The 19824-nt window shown below is 36.1% G+C and overlaps 1 protein-coding gene across 35 annotated transcripts in view; it reads right to left on the reverse strand.

Annotated features, from left to right (window-relative positions):
* RIMS1 (regulating synaptic membrane exocytosis 1) overlaps nt 1-19824 on the reverse strand; it is a 335679-nt gene that overhangs the window by 137150 nt on the left and 178705 nt on the right. For 25 of the 35 annotated variants that reach the window (XR_008732858.1, XM_055714416.1, XM_055714435.1 and 22 more), the window contains 6 exons: nt 15129-15196; nt 14281-14391; nt 11336-11435; nt 7782-7905; nt 1344-1400; nt 899-945 (listed from right to left, as the gene is read on the reverse strand). Coding sequence is in view for 34 of the 35 variants with exons in the window: in XM_055714416.1 (XP_055570391.1) it covers nt 899-945; nt 1344-1400; nt 7782-7905; nt 11336-11435; nt 14281-14391; nt 15129-15196 (507 nt within the window). In the remaining variant the exon portion in view is untranslated. The remainder of the gene's footprint in view (nt 1-898; nt 946-1343; nt 1401-7781; nt 7906-11335; nt 11436-14280; nt 14392-15128; nt 15197-19824) is intronic. The other 10 variants (XM_055714419.1, XM_055714418.1, XM_055714449.1 and 7 more) reach the window with 1 other exon arrangement.

Below are 19824 nucleotides of genomic sequence, written 5' to 3' on the forward strand. Positions count from 1 at the left end.
GCAGTGGCAAACCATACCGAGTGTTTTAAGTACAGTATTATCCTCTGAAATAATTACACATTTCCCGGTCCAAATTATTCTATGATCTCAAATCTTTGATGAATAAACTCACATCTGTTGTATGAATTATACTCCTACTACCTCTGAAATTTTAAAACCCGAGGAACTGGCACATGGGAAGGTATGCAGGACATGCACCTGGCATGCCGGAGGATCTGTCAACTGCTGGACATCAGCAGTTCTCCACGAGCGAAATACAGCCCTCACTACTGAGATGAGCTCATGACAGGTGTTTCAGCACCCAGTGGCCCCACAGGACCCTGTCCCACGGAAGGTTTCTGAATGCATCCCAGACAAGACTCAGACAAGGAAGGTCTGGGAGCCACGGCCCTCACACACTCTAGCTGACACCATTCAAACAGGGTAGTTAAAAAGAAAACCATTATTATGAAGCATGATAAACAAGACATTCACCTAACCAATGCTTTCTTTTTAAGAAAAGGGGAAGCAAGAACTCTAGATTTATGCTGGATGGTACAGGAGGTGAAATCCTGACACCATTTATACTTCTGGCAGTCCCTTATACCTGTTTGGTCTTTTATGTAAGGGCAAGTAAATGACTGTTTTGGGCCATGGCTTGTATACCAGTATGGTACTAAGACCACAAGACAGAGAAGAAAAAACCAAAATCCTGCTAACTTTAGAAGTCCATACGGCTTGAATCAGATTTACATTGTTTTGAATTTAACACACAGGACCAAAACACATTGAATTTTGTCATGCAAAAACCTTTGAGCCAATGCAGTCTCCCAGTGCTCATCTTTCACAAAGTTCATTACCAAAATGATTCTGCTGGATACAAGACCATGCTTAGTGAAGGAACAAGGTGTGTACTCACTAGACTCTAACGGGGGGTGAGAAGTCTCAGGAATCCGTGGAATATCACTAAAACATGAATATACACATAGTAATTAGAAACAATGGAGATGACCTTCTGCTGTGACAAATACATTTCTGGGACACTTTTTTAGAAATATGGATCTGTTTCTGTTCTAATGGGTTATGAGGAAAGAAAGGGGAAATATTTAAAGACATATTTTCCACCAGAATTCATGAAAATCTTACTAATGCAAACTACTTATTTCAAGGTAAGGAATTAACAGACATAACAATATCAGCACTACAATATTAATATTGTGGATGGATTCCACAATCTTTTTCAACCAGAACAATAAAGTTAGACAGCTTTTAGGAAAAGAAAGGTGTAAAAGGTTGCGTATCTACAGATGTTCAACTATTTTTTGGAGGAAAGAAAGCCCAAGAAACAAGACAGATTAACTCACTAGTAATTTTTATGTAAATGTCTCAAGGAGTTCAAGGAATGAAACTGATGAAAATGTCTTATAATAAAAAACAAAGAAAAAACAAATAACGTTAGTAATGTTAAAGAAACAAAAGGAAAAAGCAAGTAACATTAGCAATGTTAACCAAACAGAAGAATAATGCATTTCTTCAAACGCTAAAGAAAAAAACCAAAACTCAAGCCATACTACAGTTGGGTATGGATATTTTTCAACATACATGTACCCAGCACAAACACAGGTATAAGCAAAATCAAACTGGTTACGTCTACAAAGATACATCAAAATTTTGCCATCAACAAATTTACTTTGCCATTAAAATCTGGATAATGCTAGCTCCTGGCTCTTTTCAGTTCTCAGCAATCATTGAAAATACATTGCAAGAGCAAGAAACAACTGTTACTGTCAAATGTTAGCAAAGCAGCAGAACAGGAAAATGGAAACAAAGCTCTTCAGTGAATTACTTTAATATATTTTCATCTACACAAAATAATCCCAAACTGGAACTACAATAACATTTCAGAAGAACATTTACAAGATTTTAAGTCTAAAGCTGAGCATTTTAAAGGTATTCAGGTATTCCTCTCTTCAGTGAGGAATCACTACCTTACTGACTTGGGAGTCCATAAAAACTGATACTCCTATATATGTATATGTCACTTATGAAAGAGACACTAAAGTCAGAAAAGGAATGTAACAGTGCCCAGTCAGTTAGTCTTAAATTCACTTTTCATGTCCTGCTATTCAAACGTCTGGTGCCTGTGTTTTAAAAAAGCCTATTTCAGCTCCAAGGTAATGTGCCTCATCAGCTTACATCTCACTTGACTTTGTAATTCAAGAGTAATGTGGTTTCCTCAGACTCATGACATTATAACTGCATTACTCATTTTTGACATGGCATAGTACTACTTTACAAACATACAAAGAGATTAATGACCTGTTGCACAGCAGGGTTGCTGTGCAGACTTCTTCCTCTTAACATTTTCTCTCTTCCCAGGGCAGTATTTCCAAGGCAATTCACAGCACTCTGAAATATTTACTTACCATATTCAAACTTACTTTTATGTTCAATAAAAGATTAAGTTTGTAATATTTTCTTGTGCTAGACTATGAACACTCTCATCTGCAGTACAGTATTATTCATAATAACATCACATTATAACAAAGGCTCGTATGTGCAAGGAGTGTTTGAACATGGAAAGTGCAACCGAAATGTCAAGTTTCATAATCCTTGTGTGGGTCAAGACACTAAAATGCATTTTGTTTGGAATTTTTCCTGTACTGTCAACAATAGAGTAGATGAGAAGACTAAAAGATAAGCCTCAAATATTCTTTACATATATAAGGGCTTAAGAACTGATTTATGTTTACATGAAGGCACCTTCACACTCATATCAACACAAGAATCAGATCCACACAGTTTACAAGAGGGAAAACCAGGTACTGGAACGAAGATGCCACATCATGAAAAAAAATGGTCAAGTTGAGGGCATTTTCCTCACTTAGAGCTGCCAATACAAAAGTCCTCACCAGGTAAAGGTAAATGAAAAAAATAATCAGACCTTCCTTAAGACTTTACTCATTAGACAGGAAAAAGATGAAAGTACAATTTTTTTTAATGCAGTTTTCTAAACTCCCTGTAATTCTTATGAAAAACTGACAGGAACAGTGGAAAACAGAACATAAATTTCAATTCCAGAAAAAATACATGGTTTGCAGTAGAATTTTTATTTTAAATCCTTAAAACTTTATAGCACAATGGACAGCTTTCTGGTTTTCTTTTAAAATATATATATTTTATATAAATATATAACGCATGTGTATCTATGTGTATACATGTGTGCATATATATAACCTGTTGCTAGGAAATCTCAACCCTAATTTATTTAAGTACAGCTCCACACCAAATCACAAGACACAAAAAGAAAAGAATGTAATATAGTACTGATGACCAAACTTGTGGCAGAGTATTCTAACAAGCTCTGTAACAGTTCCACTTTCTGCTACTGATTTCAGAATGTACATGAAGTAATTTAAAGCTATGTTTCTGTCTATATATGAATTTCTTACAAATTCAACAAATCAGTATACCTAATTATTTCTGAAATATTACATGCACACGAGAAGAATAAGCGGTATACTAGGTTTTATCAAATGCATGAGTGCTATTTTTAAAAATGTTGGCATGTTAATTAAAGAATGAAACTTCTTAAAAGAAACTATAATCTAAAACTTGTTATGCAGGAAAATGAGTCTTATCTAGCCTGATTTTTTTTTCAATTGCAGAAAATATTCTGACACTATGATTTACAAAAAAGCTCTTCAGAAGAAACAGCAGCTCATGACTTAAAAGGTTCAAAACTAAAGTAGTCAAAGCAAATGGTAAAAAAAAAAGTAAGAAGTTGCACAACCACTTATTTAAAATAGTAATAAAATTTTTCTCCCCTTTTGGAGCAATGTGAACATCAGAAAAGTAATGACAGACATACATCCAGTAAAAAGTTGCCCACATCAAACTTTGTCTTTCTATCTCTGCCTTGGAAGGCAAAGGTATTCTGTGGCCTTATGTGATGTTACATGTAATTGTCTTATGTCTGATTCTTCCACACCTCAATTAATACATTAATTAAACCAAACCATACCTTAGGTTGAGACTACTCTGTGCAGATATGGCTTGTAATGATCATTATTTTGTAAAACGCAGGAACACCTATGATTTCTCTGAGGGCTATAGTCAAGAGTTTGGTCACTGAAGACAAAGCAAATTCAAATGTGGTTGTAACCCACACATTTTTAGGTTGCTTTAGGGACAGAAGCATGATCCTCTAAACCCTACAGAATTATCAACATTTTCTGAGTGTTTGTGCCCGATGCTTATCCTCCTGTTTCCAAAACCATTCCTTCCCATCAGAACCTGTAGATCAATCTGCCGTTTTCACTAATTACATTCTTTGAGTGACTCTAGAATTCAGTACTGTCTGGTTTCTGATGGAGGTTCAACCTCCTTGTGAGAACCAACAGTAGCATTGCCCAGACAGAGGACCTGAATCACACCAGTGAAACAACAATTACAGGAATATTATCTGTGGCAATCCAAGCAAAGATAGCTAGCATCTGACAAAGAAGAGACAAATGAAAAAACATTTGTTTTACCTGCACTGTCCCATAGAGATCACCCAAGCACACAAGAAACGGTGAGTTAGTTACCATGCCAGGTTTCTTCTCCAAAAAGCATCATCAGAGGATTTTCTACGTTGTCCTATGTTAACCACCTATCACGCTGTATGCATATTCATAGGTAATTCTTCCCCTCATATTTAGATAGCCAACCCATTAACTCTACTTTTTATAGGTTTCTTATCTACCTTGTATTGCAATCATTAGCATTAGCATCAATTAGTTTCTATGGAGTTTTCACAATACTATTGTGGTTATACTGTTTATTGTTATGCCTTCATCTGCTAATAGTGTTACATATTTCACATTTTTCTCTAAAAAACATCCTACAATTATCCATTACTCAAAATTACATTTGCTGGTAGACACAGAAATCCAAATTTACAAGGCTGAGCAAATCGTTTAGACACCAGTTTTGTAACTGGCAAAGTAATTTGTGGGCAGTCTAATTTGTGAGCTTACAGTCCTCACATTATTCACTTAAGCTAAACTGTGTCATATTTCGGCTTTTTAGATCTAATATACTAGGACTTTTTAAATGGAGACCATTAACAGTGCTAGTACATTATTTGCATTATTAATACTGAGAGATGAAAACACCTAAATTATGCAGTCGAAATAGCAATTTTCAGGTCTTTCTGGAACCTATTTCCTCACAGGAATTTTAGGTGTAATGGATTACCACTTAATGCTATATCAAGCAGCTTCAATTTTGCTGAGTCAGCACCTGAAGTAGACACAAAACTTTGATATACCAGATTCGTTGGATTAAACAGAATTCCTGTCATGAATTTGGAACAATCACAAAATCAATAATTTGGATAATAAGACAAGAAGAAGATAGAGGGGGAAAAAATAATCTGTTAATGCAAGCAAACCGTTTCCCATTATGTAACACAATTTACATAGATAACAACTATAATTATTAAAAAAAAAAAAGAAAGAAAGAAAGAAAATCCTATGCAGAATGTTCTTTTTCGTTAACTAATATCAGGATTTCCTTTGTTATACAATGTCTAACAGTTTTTGTTCTTTTAAGAAGACAAAGAGGTAAATCCCAATTTGATACAAACAGGACTTTCACACATTACCACTGGAAAAAGGAAATATCTTTACATTTCAAATTTATAGGCTTTAGTCACTCTGGGATATTTATTTGTTCTTCTAAAAAAGAAAATAATCAATCAAGACACAGCTCTGCAAGAATAGCATTATTACAGCATGTAAAAACTTCCATGCCAACACTCCATTTATCTCAAAATAAAAGCACAATCTGATGTGCTCTATTTTTGCCTATGTCTGGGAAAAAAACGCAAGGATCATTGAAAGCAAAACTTCACATTTTATTGGCACTATCTGTAGGTGTACTTTTTAAAGTGTAAAATTCACTGCTCAGATTCAGAAACATTCTTTGATTTTTAATGTACTTCATTTCCGATGCCTCAGTTAAACAGTTGTCGGTATTTTCCCTCGATTTTTCCTCATGAATATGTCACTGGGATGTGGTCACCTTTTACTTTGTTTTTTGAAGTGATTAGATTTATCAAATTCATAAACTAAAATATATAAATTGGTTTAATAATAAAATTATCTTGAAAGTTCAAGGATACACAACATTTGCAAACATACTGATGGCAATAAATATTTCTAAAGCTTATTATTTAAAATACTAATCTAGCACATTGCTACTACATCAGGTGTACAAATCAGTTTTCAGGTTTTCTTCAATTGAGACATGGAGTTCAAGTCAGGTCCAGTCTCAACATATTCCTTTTCTGGTGATCTAAACATAAAAATTAGACTTCCAAAAATCTCCTTATGGCATTTTATTTTTAATTACAAAGACATGGGACTGAATTCTGCAACTTCAAGTCAGGAATGTCTCCTAATTTATCCAAATGAAGAACGTAAAATAAGGTTTCTACTCCCCCACAGTCTCCATCTGGATGGTAATTTTAGCCTTTAACAACCACCATTATTGAATCAAGCTTTCATTTTCCATTAGAAGGTCAAACTCATAACTGGCATTAGCAACAAATGTTAATTTTATTTAAGTATTTTTAATAGTGATTGCTATTAAAAAGGCTGAACCCATTAGCAAAATATAGCTACACTTGCACAGTATAGGCAAAATCAAAAAATCAAAAGCTGATATGAAATAAATGTAAAAGAATGTTTTAGAAAGAAAATTAATATTTTTTGTATCTAAAACTGAAAGCTTATCATATTTGAGGCAGAGAAAAATTACTATTGGGATGAAAACTAGCACATTCAAAATGAAACAATCATGCATTCATAATGAGGAAACAGTTTGCCATCTCCTACAAGACAGTGGTATTTAGAGTCTTATAGTCAGTGTACATGAAATTTGGAAAGGTGACAAACCACAGAGAGATTTAAATCCTTCTAGTTATTGTTTTTAAACTAGCCAAGAGTCACTTTTAATTGTTAATCATGTGACTGTTCCACAATATAAATGTGAATTCATGATATATGATTCATATTCAAACCTGTAAAACTTAGCTCAAAACAGTCTCAAAAGTCGTGTTTGGGGAAGGAGTGTAGAATATCACTGAAACAATTGTGACAAATGCAGAGCCAACCCAACTACTCTTATCAATTCAAACAGATTTTATGATCTTTCTAAAGAAAATCAAGAATATAAGCATTTCACAAAATGCCAAACCTGGATTTATAATAATAAAAAAAAAAAGTTAAGATTATAAACATAACATTTTAATGCTTATTTTTGATAAAACTTTTTGTTTTCACTTTTGATTTTGATGACAATATCAGGCTAAATAGAGTCTTTTCAGTTGAAAGTTTTCCTTTTCCTTTCCTTTTTTTAGCTTTTTAAAGAAGGCCTGTGAAAAATCCTGCTAACATTGACTTATTAAAATCCTGCAATGCTCAAAGTTTGCTGATGCTTCCTTCTACTCATGAATACTTGTTATTCTGATTCAGTGAAGCTATAAGTCTGAAAACCAGATTCTTCTCATGCACAGGTCCCCTTGATCCACCATTTTTCCTTTGCTACTTGGCAAAAACCTTGTTACAACATCACTGCAAATATCCAAGATTGTAAATAGCACTGAAGATGGAATATACAGAACATCAATAATACAAAGTGAATCATATTCCATTACTAAGACGTAAAAAATAATGAACCCACAAATAGTCCCTTTAAGAGTCCCATTAGTAGAAGTAATAACTGTGCTTTAAGAAGCAGATCTTTAGCCTTACCCAATAGGCCTTGAAACAATAATTTCAACTTGAGGTTCTGATTTTGATTCCAAAATAATGTTGTAAACTTCTTCATTTGTAGCTCCAGGCAAGGGTTTACCATTCCATTCTAGAACTTCATCCCCTTGAATTTAAAGAGAAGTTTATCTCATTTCCATATTCTTTTACAAAGAAGTGCATAACATTTCTAAAACCTATATAAACAAGTAATATTGCCCAAAATCAATTAAAAAGCTGTGTTGAAACCCAAGAGGCTTTTGAGACACGATCAAAGCTCCTTTATCAGAACACAGCTACAATTTGTACACACAAATCATATTAAAGAAACCACTTGTGCAAATACACTAAGTATTTCCAAAATAATACAGGACCTGTTATTGTGCTATGAAATGAAAGTATTTTTAAAAGATCCTTTATTAACTACTGGTAATAAACTTTGAAAACAGGTTAATCTTCAAAAATGAAAACCATAAATACCTACTGTTAAGCCTTTAAAAACCATGACATTTTATTACAATTTATATACTATGCATTTTGATTTCTCTACAAAAGACAGTCTTCACTGGCAACAGTGTGTGTGTCAAACAAACCAAAAATAAAAGCAAGGAATGAGTCACTATCTCCTAAAGATGTTACTGGGAGAGAAAGGAAAACAGCATGTGGAAGTTATCTAGAAAACTTTCATTTTTCAGCTTTTCATTTCTCGAATTTAAATAGTATATACATTAAATTGTATTTTGGCCTTACTATAAAAAAAGCTGAAAATCTTGTACTGTACTTTCTAAAGATCAATATATAAATTAAACTGCAGGAACCATACTGTATGTTTACACTCCTATACCCCATCATATACAGCAGTCAAAACTTAAGAACTACTATCTGATGCCAGTCTTTATTGGCAATGATTTTATGTTATCAGATTTGGTCAGGAACAACCCTTCAGCTGCTGGCTTCTCCTCCGCTTGTACACTTCTTGATCTTTTTGACCCTTTTACATTGCGTCTTTCATCTACGATGATGTCTATAAGGCTTACATGTGGATTTCTGGTCTCAGTGACAGGCATTGAAACAGGAAAACACCATCCAGTTACTCAAAACTTGGCCATATGCACAAGCCAACTGGGCATGGTCCTGTGCAACCCGCTCTAGCTGACCCTGCATAAGCAGTGGGGTTGGACTAGAGATCTCAAGAGGTCCCTGCCCACTTCAACCATTCTATGACACACTGCTACAAATTCAGATGAGACAAACTCCCTGAAGTCCCACTGTAGCAGCCCAGAGTTGGAAGTCAATTAGACACCTCACCCTGTGAACGTTTAGGTTAAACAAGGTATCTGCAAAAAGCCGGCTGGCAGAACCTACAAGACACCTGCACCCTTATGGCGCTAATTCAGCTTGTAAGGCATATATAGCCCAGGATATCTAAGATGCCTCTAGAAAGGAATATTAATGCATCTTGCACTTACCCCCACTTACCGATGCATGTCCAGCAGAGACAGAAAGTTTTCAGACTTATACTGCAATCTCTACATTTTTTTATATTGATTTCTAAAATAGTAGTTCACCTTATGGGATATCTTTGGGGTTCAGCTAGTTCCAACCCCTGCTCAAAACAGGCCCAACAACAAGGGATAGACCAGGTTGCTCAGGGATTTGACCAGATGAGATTTGGACATCTCAAAGGAAGGAATTGCAACACCTCCTCTAGGCAACCTCTTCCAAACCTTAACTATCCTCTCTAGATACAAGAGAAAAAGAATTTTCATAAACAGGATCTCCCTCATTCCAGCTTGTGCACACTGCTTCTTGTGTGATCACTGTGCACCTCTGAGAACAATTTGGCTCTGGATTTCCTACAGCCTCCCATTAGCCACATAAAAACAAGAATTAGCCAGGTAAAACCAAGAGTTATACCCTCCCATACTCTTTTCTTCGCCAGTCTGAACAAATCCAGTTCTCTCAGCTTCTTATATACCATATGCTCCAGACCCTTCATCAACATTCTATCCCTCTGCCCAATCTGGGCCACTTTGTCGGTATAACTTGTACTAGAGGAACCCAAATTGGACACAGGCCTCCAGATACACCCTCATTAGCACTGAACAGAGAGCAGCTACTGCCTTTCTCAGCCTGCTGGCAACAGTCCTGCTAATACACCCTGTACATGACTGGTGTTTGCTGCAAGCGCGCTTTGCTGACTCATGTTCAACTTACTGCACTCCAGCACCTCCAGACACTTTTCTGTCAAGCTGCTTTCCAGCTGATTGGCTTCTAGCGCTTACTGTTGCACTGGGTTATTCTGTTCCTGATGCAAGACTTCATATTTGCCTTTGTTTTACAGTTTATGAGGTTTATGCAATCACTCAAAAGATTTATCAACTAGCCACATTTTGGAGGTTTTTCATAAAGACAAAATAAGCGTGGACTCATCCATAGCCTTTTGGTATGTTTTCATCCCATACAATAGGATGAATAGATTTTCATTTATTGAAAATGTGCAAAACTGTATTTTTTCTGTGAAATTATTTTGGCTCTAAAACTATTTTTAGAAAATGAAAATAGTTTTGACTTAAAATAAAACCTAGACCAGACACTAGAAATGTAATCTTTCAATCCAAATAGTTCAAGATTAGTGGAGAGAAACTTTTTTTCTGTAATTACAATATGCAGTTAACATCTATAAACGAATACGAATATAATAATTAGTGCTATCAACCCCATGTATATTGACTTCGTAAAAAGAAGAATTACAAATGCCAAAACAAAGTAGGATATTTTTAGATACTCATCATCTTTTTCACTTCTTTATTAATATTTGCTTTATGCAATTGTCCTAAATTAATACTAGTTGTCATCTGAGCTTCTGGATTGCTAAGAAGGCACTGCATAGACTTTGTTTGCTAAGACAACATTTGGAAAGAAGTTGCTTAGAGCCATGGTAAAAATATAAACTGCTAAGAAGTAACTTTGAAAACCAACTGCTGTGCATAGTTCTCGCTTCACTTAGAAGCCTGAAAAGTGCCAACGGCACAGACACTTATTTGTAGGTGCAATATAAACATCTTACATAAACAAAATATTTTAAGACCATTTGCTTGGGTTATCCATTTTTACTTGCAACATTTCACACTGAAAGAAGCACTAATAAAGCCCATTGTGTACACAGTGCATCATTCTTCAGGTGACACTATAGTACAAGCAAAATAACTGTAGTGAGGGTTTTTTGCCACAACTCAAAAGTTTTAAAAAATGTTTGCATTGCTTCTGTAGAGTGTAACAAGCAGCTTCTGAGCTAGCAAACAAAAACTTACCAGTGACATTCAGTCCTGACACACACGGCATCAACGTTGAATTCTGCTCATACATCCAAGCGATTGGAGTTAATAATAAATTAGAAATGTAGACAACTGTGGCATTCTAAAATAACAATACAGTATTGTACTGTATTTAAAAATTATTAACATATCACATAACCAATGTTAAGATAATTTAAGAGCTGCATTAAAAAAGCCATAATTAAAAGACAATATATTTTATACAGCTGATTGATTTACCTGCTCTGAGATGCCCCACCACATCAGCCAAGCTACCTTTCTTCACTTTGGTAATGAAGGCACCAAGTCGTCCTAATTCTGTCATTTTTCCTCCAACAACCTGGTTAATCATAAATTTGTGAGTTTCCAAGCCTCAAACCAGACATCATATAAAGCATAAATACATAGACTGATCAGTTTTCACATTATTTTTAAAATTAAACCTAAATATGCATAAGCAAATCTATTGGCAATTCAGGCTTCACAGAGGCTAAAGACAAAGGTAAATACAGAAAAAGGCCAGATCTACTTGAAAAGAAGTAAAGCTGACACAGAATAAATAAAATGGATATTCCTTTTAATGTGTTTGACTCCTCAATCTTATGCAGTTTTCCAAGTATCAAAATTTGCTGCAGAAAGAATTATTCTTAATACAAAATATACTTTTTGCATACAGTTGTCTGTCATGTCTTTAAGTTTAAATTGCAAGTGCACATCAAATCAAACATTCAAAAATCCGAAATGCAACTGGTACAACAATTTAAAACTTAGCAAATACACTCCTATGAAACATAGGCAAACAGTTCACAAGAACATTGCTACTGCTAAAACCCAGGTCCTCGCAGCCAAGCACATGACAGGACAAAACAGCAACTTCTGGATTTTGTTAAACAGAATCACAGAATGGTCAGGGTTGGAAGAGACCTCTGGAGATCATGTAGTCCAACCCTCCTTCTAAAGCAGGTTCACCTAGAGCAGGCTGCACGGCATCGCATCTAGGCAGGTTTTGAATGTCTCCAGAGAAGGAGACTCCACAACCTTACCGGGCAGCCTGTTTCAGTGCTCTGCCACCCTCAAGATAAAGAAGTTCTTCCTCATATTCAGAAGGAACTTCTTGTGTTGCAGTTTGTGCCCGTTGCCCCTTGTCCTGTCGCTGGGCACCACTAAAAAGAGTTTGGCCCTGTTGTCCTTAAGGAATTTGTGGACTCTCAGTCTTCTCTTCTCGAGGCTACACAGGCCCAGCTCTCTCAGACCTTCCTCAGAAGGGAGATGCTCCAGTCCCCTAATTATCTTGTAGCCCTCTGCTGGGCCCTCTCCAGCAGTTCCCTGTCTCTCTTGAACTACGAGGCCAGAACTGGACACAGGACTCATGCAGCAGCCTCACCAGGGCAGAGCTGAGGGGCAGGATCACCTCCCTCGACCTGCTGGCCACGCTGCTTCTAATGCACCCCAGGACACCGTTGCCCTTCCTGGCCACCAGGGCACACTGCTGGCTCATGGTCAAAAACAGAACTGAAGAGAGCTATCTTTGAAGTCTGCATGATACAGAGATCAGGAAAATGAGGGGGGAAAAAGATGCTCTTAAGAGATTAGATTTTTTAATAAAATATAAACCAAGAAAATGTACTTTTACTGACTTGCTATTTTCCTTAGCTGCCTTACTCTCTCCAGTCAGGTTTTTTGGATTTTGTTGTTTGGGTTTTTTTTTGGGGGGGGGAGGTTTGGTTTTGGGTTTTTTTTTGGTTTTTTTTTTTTTTTGTCAGGAGTATCCTTGGAGTTTTATAGTAAAACAAAACAGTGTAATGCTGGTCATTAGGTATTATTTCCCCATGTTGTAATCACAATAACTAGTAGGAGCTTTAATACAGATATATTTCCAAGAAGATCCAGAAACCTACCCACCAACAAGGTTGTCATAAGATAATGTGTTAAATTTATCATTGTGGGCCTTAGTTCATTTCATACAAAATGGAAACTTGTATAATTGAAGAGAAGCTCTCCAAGCTATACTTCCTACTAGGATCAACCTTTTTTCTCACATATTAAAAAAAAAAAAAAGAAAAAATGCTTGCTGCCAGCAAAAATCAGCCTTGCACTACATACTACTAGTTATTTAGTAGAGTGAAGCTGTTCTCATCTTCTGTATTCCCACACCACACTATCTCACTTCAAGGTGGATAAATGGCTCTTACCCAGGACATGACATTACCAAGGCCACAAGGTTCCTTCCTGATTTAATGCCCACCATGATGAGCACAACCAACAACTCACATCTCTGTCACATGTGAGGGACTGAACTACCAAACAACTATACGCAGGGAGCGGTTCAGTGTCACTGCCCTTTGAAGTAGACAGTCTTAAGTGGATGGGAATGTTTTATATTTTGCATTGTTTCTGTTGTTCTCAGCGGGGAGAGGAAGACATCAAAATTATATTATTTCCATCATCTTTGGAGCTCCGTATAGCTAAAAATAGGAGAGATAAATTCTGGAACTAGCACACTGTACTCTGTAGCAGCTTCAGAAGTAGCACTCACTCTTTTAAGTGCTCTGGCAATTTAAGGACATGAACTTAAAAGTCCGCTACAAACAACTCATTTAGGGATTTAAATCAACCAGACAGTATTGCCAATGTCTTAATTTTGGAGCAGTGCATTAACGGGAATTACATTTAATATAATCTCTACTGTGCTTTATGAGGTTTTAATGCATTTTTTTTGTGTAACTGTCTAGTTTCATTCTACAAAATTTCTGCTTCCAAACGTCTGTATGGACTTTTTAAACACCGACCTTGTAAACAATTGCATCCAGATGACATTTATGTATGTGGATTATGAGATGAATTTATTGACTGAAATGCAAACAGTAGAGCTAGAAAAGGCAGGACTCCACCAGTTCATTGCAGAGTACAAAACATGTCTTGCAGACAGGAAACTAAATAAACATACGCTTTTTAATCAAAACGGTACAGTTTCTTTGCCATGGACAAGTGGAAGACTGCATAGAAGGACTAAATACTTTTACATTCTTAATTTATCTGTATAACTTAAAATTTAGTAAAATGAGGAACACATTTTTGTCAAATACCCGTATAATTGGAGAGTCCTCTGATTTAATGTGTTAGGCTCTAGGACCAAGGTCAGTGGAAGATTCTTCCATTTAACACATAAATCATGTAATACTTACTTTTAGCCCAAGTAATGCACCTGATTCTTTTGGCATGGTTGTTCTCTTGTTAAGAATAACACGCCCAATTAAGCGATCTCCCTCTTTAGAAGGCTGCCATGTTACAGGATGCTGTTAAAAAAACAAGCAGTGGAATTAAAGAAGTGCAACCATCTTCCTGTATTTAGAGGCGCATTTATAAATCAATAACATTTCTGAATTGTTATGTCACAGTAGACACAATCATTCTTCAGTTGTGTTTTATATTGTACCCGATCTTTCTGTTATTGTATCTGTTTGGACTCTGGCTTCATTAAATAATTATGATCACCGTAAAAAAATCTCAGCACTAAGTCTGCAGGTAGAATTATAATACAATTCAAAGTGTAATACAATTAAACATTTAAAGCATACGTTATGTAATAAAATTAAACATTTACTGTTAAATTCCACAACCCTGAAAAGCACATTCATGAATACTGCTCTTTAGAATAATACACGTTATACAGCTCTACTGTATGGGTCCACTATATAATAAAAATCCAAATGATCGTTTCTGACTCCAAGTCAATACGAAATGTCACTAATCTCTTCCAAAGCAGCATCAAACTCACAGCTGCTTTTGTGGTATGCAATGAAATCTAGCATCATGTCTATAAAAGAATTAAATTCAACTTAAAATCCAGGCAATTTTACTAGTATACATTTTGATAACATTTTCTTTCTAGTTTCAATTTCCATGATATAATAAACCAGATTATCATATGATTTGTATAAAATTTTTTTACAACAAAATACATATGCTGAACTGAAATAATTGGCAAACATTTTAACTCATACTTATGAACATCTTTTTTCCTATTTCTTACCGAACTTATAGGGGATGTCTCCCTGCTATGCCACGTGGCAGGATCCAGCCAGTAGTAATCCAAGTCACCTGGAAGAATATGAATAAAAAGAAATGTGTAATCTCTCAAACAGAGAAAGATATATGAATGATTACTTCTGCATGCATGAATTTTAATGTGCAATAGTTTGAAGCCGCAAATACAAAACCTGTATTATGATACAAATTAACTTACATCAACTTGAAAAAATATAGTCTAATAATATAAAAAAACCCCCACACAATAATGCATTTATTGTACCTCTGCTTTTTCATGAATTGCACCTCAGAATTGGTTGTGCACTCTGGCTAGTTTTTACTTTGCCCAGTCATCTTCCAAGAATGGACCCCAATGCATTGCATTCACAGCCCTCCTCCTCCCGCTCGTCTCCATAACAAACACACAGGACTACAGCTAATGATGACATGAGAGAATACTCCACAAAATAGGCACTTTAAGCTATAGTTAAGGACAGAACTGTCAACCACACTCAAGAATCTACAAAGTAGTTGATCAATATCGTGATAATGGGTACCTTACAGAAGGAGAAGCACAGGTAAAGGGTAATAAAGCCCAGGGAAAATGGTCACACAAATAAAGCAAATAGTACCAACAACAGATGTAAGGTTGCAGTCTTCCATTTTACTCGGGACAAACTTACATACAATGTACATAAAGAATAAACCCATGAATTACAGTGGTCTGGAAGCCACAAGCCTGTTTGGCCAAGGAGGGGAATCACAGGTAGGGTTTGGGAGAAAAGGCAGCAGAGCATAACACCACCGAGAATATATATGCATTTATGGAAAGCTATAGGAAACCAACAGTTTGACTTAATGTATTACATCTGCAGAAGGTTGAGTTGGTAGCAAAAAACCTACCAACTTCACTGGCAGTTGTCTGTGGTAGAGGACTGATATAACTGTGCACTCCAAGGAGGGAAAGGATGAGACAGGAATTGCAAGAGGAAGGATATTGGACAGTGCAATTGAGGGCACAATTTTCTTTACGAAGAGGAAGGGTGCAGGTGATACTGGGAAGGACAAAGGAAAATGATGCAGGCTAGAATAGATCCAAAAGACGGGTAAATGTGAGACTGATACAGGAGGAATAAATCTGAGGGATTTCTGTGCTAGCACTAGCTTTAAACAGAATATATCTGTGAGCTTTGAACCTTGGCATTATTTCATCCCTTTGGGCATTTGCCACAGTGTATTAACAAAAATGCAATAGCATCAACAGAAATGAGAATTAAAACTCTTTCTAATGCTCTCTTACAATAACAGTAGTATATAAAAGCTTGATCTGAAATAACCAAGAGATTTTTTAATTTTATCTGAGAAAGGATTATTCTGCCATTTAGCTCACAATGGCATTAAATAGACAAACAAACAAAACCCCTACCAAACCAAAATCTAAACTATCACTTCAGAGGTGAGTTTTAGACCCTGAAGGAAATAGTCACCTCTTACTGAGGTGTACACGCATACCTGTACTTCAGGCATTTTTTCAGCCTTGCTTTGACAGGGAATGTTGGTCATTTGAAATATGTTAGTGGAACAGTTTGATAATAGTGCTTTTTGAATTCACAAGTGTTTTTTTTAAAAAAAATTAAATTATTATGTCCCAGTGTCAGTATTCATTGCAGAACAGGTTCACACACTTTCCTAACAATAGTCTTACAAACTCTTAGCGATCGTTTAAAAGCCACTGGGTAAAAATCCTATGTTATCATTAAAGTCAGATACTTACTGCCAATACCCTCAGCACTCTTAATATGCTCTACATCTTCAGAAAACTTATTTATTATGTACACTCTACGCAATACATCTTCACTATCTTACTTTCTAAAGCACATCTCTATAATACTACTGTTAGATCTTACTAGCACATAGGCATCCAATAGAGGCTCAAACAAAGCATGCTTCTAGCAAAAAAAACCCAACCTGACACTTACATGAAGTTTATTATTTTTGACCCTTTTTCTACAAATCTTTAGATGCTCATTATGAAATACAAGTTGTACCACTCTTTATAAACCATAAAATCTTTAATAGCTTACCATCCACATGATCATATGCTCAAGCTTGTTTTTAAACAGCTTATTATTATCATATGCATAACCACACGAGGCAGTTTGTGGATGCATTAGCTACAGCAGTTCTGCAGTTTTGGAGAGCTTAAATTCAGATTAAAAATCTTTCAGTTTTAGCATCAGTTCTTCCACCTTTATAAATTTTGAAACTGCAACAGGAACAAACCCATGAACCAGACGGCTACCTCAAGTGCTGGCAGTAAGCTGGGACCTATGGCACAGAGCTCTCCAGTTTTCACTCATGGACTTAACAGTCTCCTGTGTGAGCTGGCCTGCCATCGGCAAAGCACATGTTATTTCCTCAGCAGCGACAGAGAAATGTTCAAGCAGGAATAAATGTCAGCTCCACTATGCAGGTGTGTGTATCCAAGTGCTCAAAAACATTTCCGCTCTTATCCCCCTTGCTCCCTGCTCTTTTTTCCTTTCTTTTGTCTCCAGCTTCTGGGTCCCAGTTTCCTTGCTGTTCCTCCTCCCAGTTATTGCATATGCACAACCTCTTGATTCATGCATCTACCATCCTTCCCCACCAAGTTCCTGCTGTAGCAAGATCTCTCATACATCTTCTGTCTTGGCTAACCTGCTAATTTTCCCATGCTCACCAACTACCTCCCTCTTGCTGTCTTACTTCCCTGTCTGTTTTGTTGCCATCATCCAACTTCTGCCTCCTGCTTCTGGCTTTGGTGAACTTTAGTCCCTCCTTCCCCGCCTTCCCCTCAATACTAAGCTAGATCCTTGCTACGCTCTCCTTCCCACACCTAAACCTTTACCTTTCTGTCCCTTTCACCCCTCCTATCACTTCTGCGCTTTGGTAAGTTCCAGAACACCAGCCACATCCACTGAAACCAGGCACAGCAACAGTCCTTTTGCCCTCTGCTTTCAGAAGCTGAGAGCAGGAACTGCACTGCAAACCTGGCTGTACAGGGCTAGAGCAGGTACGATACGCTCGGAAGACATAAAGGCAGCTAGGCAATCAGTAATCTTGACCGAAAGTGATAATGCATGAATTGGGGAGAAAAAAGTCCACACTCTTGAAAAATGGCTTGATTTTTAAATTCCCATTAAAATTCAATAGAAAATAGACCACTGGCATGCAAACTTTTGGTTGACTCTACAACTGTAAAAAGGGTTTTACAATGGAAAATGTCAGTTAATCTATATTCATAAACACTCACAGAATAAAACATACAAATTAAAACATAAAGGAACAAAATCCCCAGATGAGCTTAAAACCTATTTTATGCCAGCAACACTGATACTGGTCTTGCAATTCAATATTCTGCTGCAGAAATACTTTTAAAATTAATTTCTCCTTCATCGTGCTGTCATTGCTGCTTCTTTACTGCACTGCCATATCCCAGAACTGACTGATTAATTACAGAAAATAATTTCAGTGAACTAGTAGTATAAAGGAACAGGTAAATAACATGCAAAAACTTACAATCTGAAAGCAGTTTCAGAATTTCAGATTTTCTGGGGAAAGAAAACCCAAACACACACAACCCAAAACTCAAAACAGAAAAAACCTATAGATAGAGTACTCCCTCCTCTGGTACGAGTCACTAAAAATAAGTAGTAAAATAAGACAAATTTAAAGCATTATGGAGAGAAAAAATCAACTCTTCTAAAAGCAAATAATGGATTTACATGCTTTTAAACACTTTTTAATCAATGCTATAAAGACATGAAAAACTTAAAAACAGTAAGACCCCATGAAATATACCTATACTGCACCATTACCTTTGTACATTACTGATATATTTCTAAAACAAACAAAAATGGATTTCAACTGGAAATCGAATTATCAAAAATGCATTTGCAGTTATAATGCATGATTTATTAAAACCAATGGAGTGAAACAAGTATATACTTCTAAAACCTTTTTTCCTGAGGGAGTAATTCAGAAGTTGTATCCTGACAGCAATGAGGTATTTTTTCCTATTAACACGTTGCTGCTCGATTACTTTACTCTTGAACACAGATGGATATAATCATAAATCTACTTTACAAGACAACAATGTATTAAGTTTTTTTCCGTAAGAAGTCTTTTTCAGTCTTCAATAGATTTCCAGATGGAGAGTAAAACTGTTAATAAGTTGCCATAGTTTTTATATCCATAAAATGTGTGTCTTCAAAATAAAGGGAAAGCAAAATTCACACCACCAAAAAAATATTTTCTTAAAAATACTTCATTTTCAGCACCACCCATACCAAAAGCTTACTCTGGGATACTGTGATTTCGAGTGAGATCCTGCAAAGCTGAGAAGCGCTGAAAATGACAGCTTTGACTCTCTTGCAAAGCCAAAACCAGAAAATATGAGAAAGTCCATTATCATGTATAACCAGTCATGCTGATTTTCAAGGAGTCTTTAATACTGGAGATAAAATTCCCAAAGATGTTTCCCTAAATCCACCTAGACTGTATTTGTAAACTACTGATATACAACAAAGAATGTGCTTCTGGTGTTTTGCTCAAATCCAGATGCATTAGATTTGCAGCAGTTACTTAAGAAGCAGACAGTCTAATGATAAGAGTCAGTCAGCCCATGTTAGGTATTTAATTGAGCTGCTCATGAATAAAGCTGT

Source organism: Falco cherrug, chromosome 6 (assembly GCF_023634085.1).
Source record: "Falco cherrug isolate bFalChe1 chromosome 6, bFalChe1.pri, whole genome shotgun sequence".
Classification (NCBI taxonomy): domain Eukaryota; kingdom Metazoa; phylum Chordata; class Aves; order Falconiformes; family Falconidae; genus Falco; species Falco cherrug.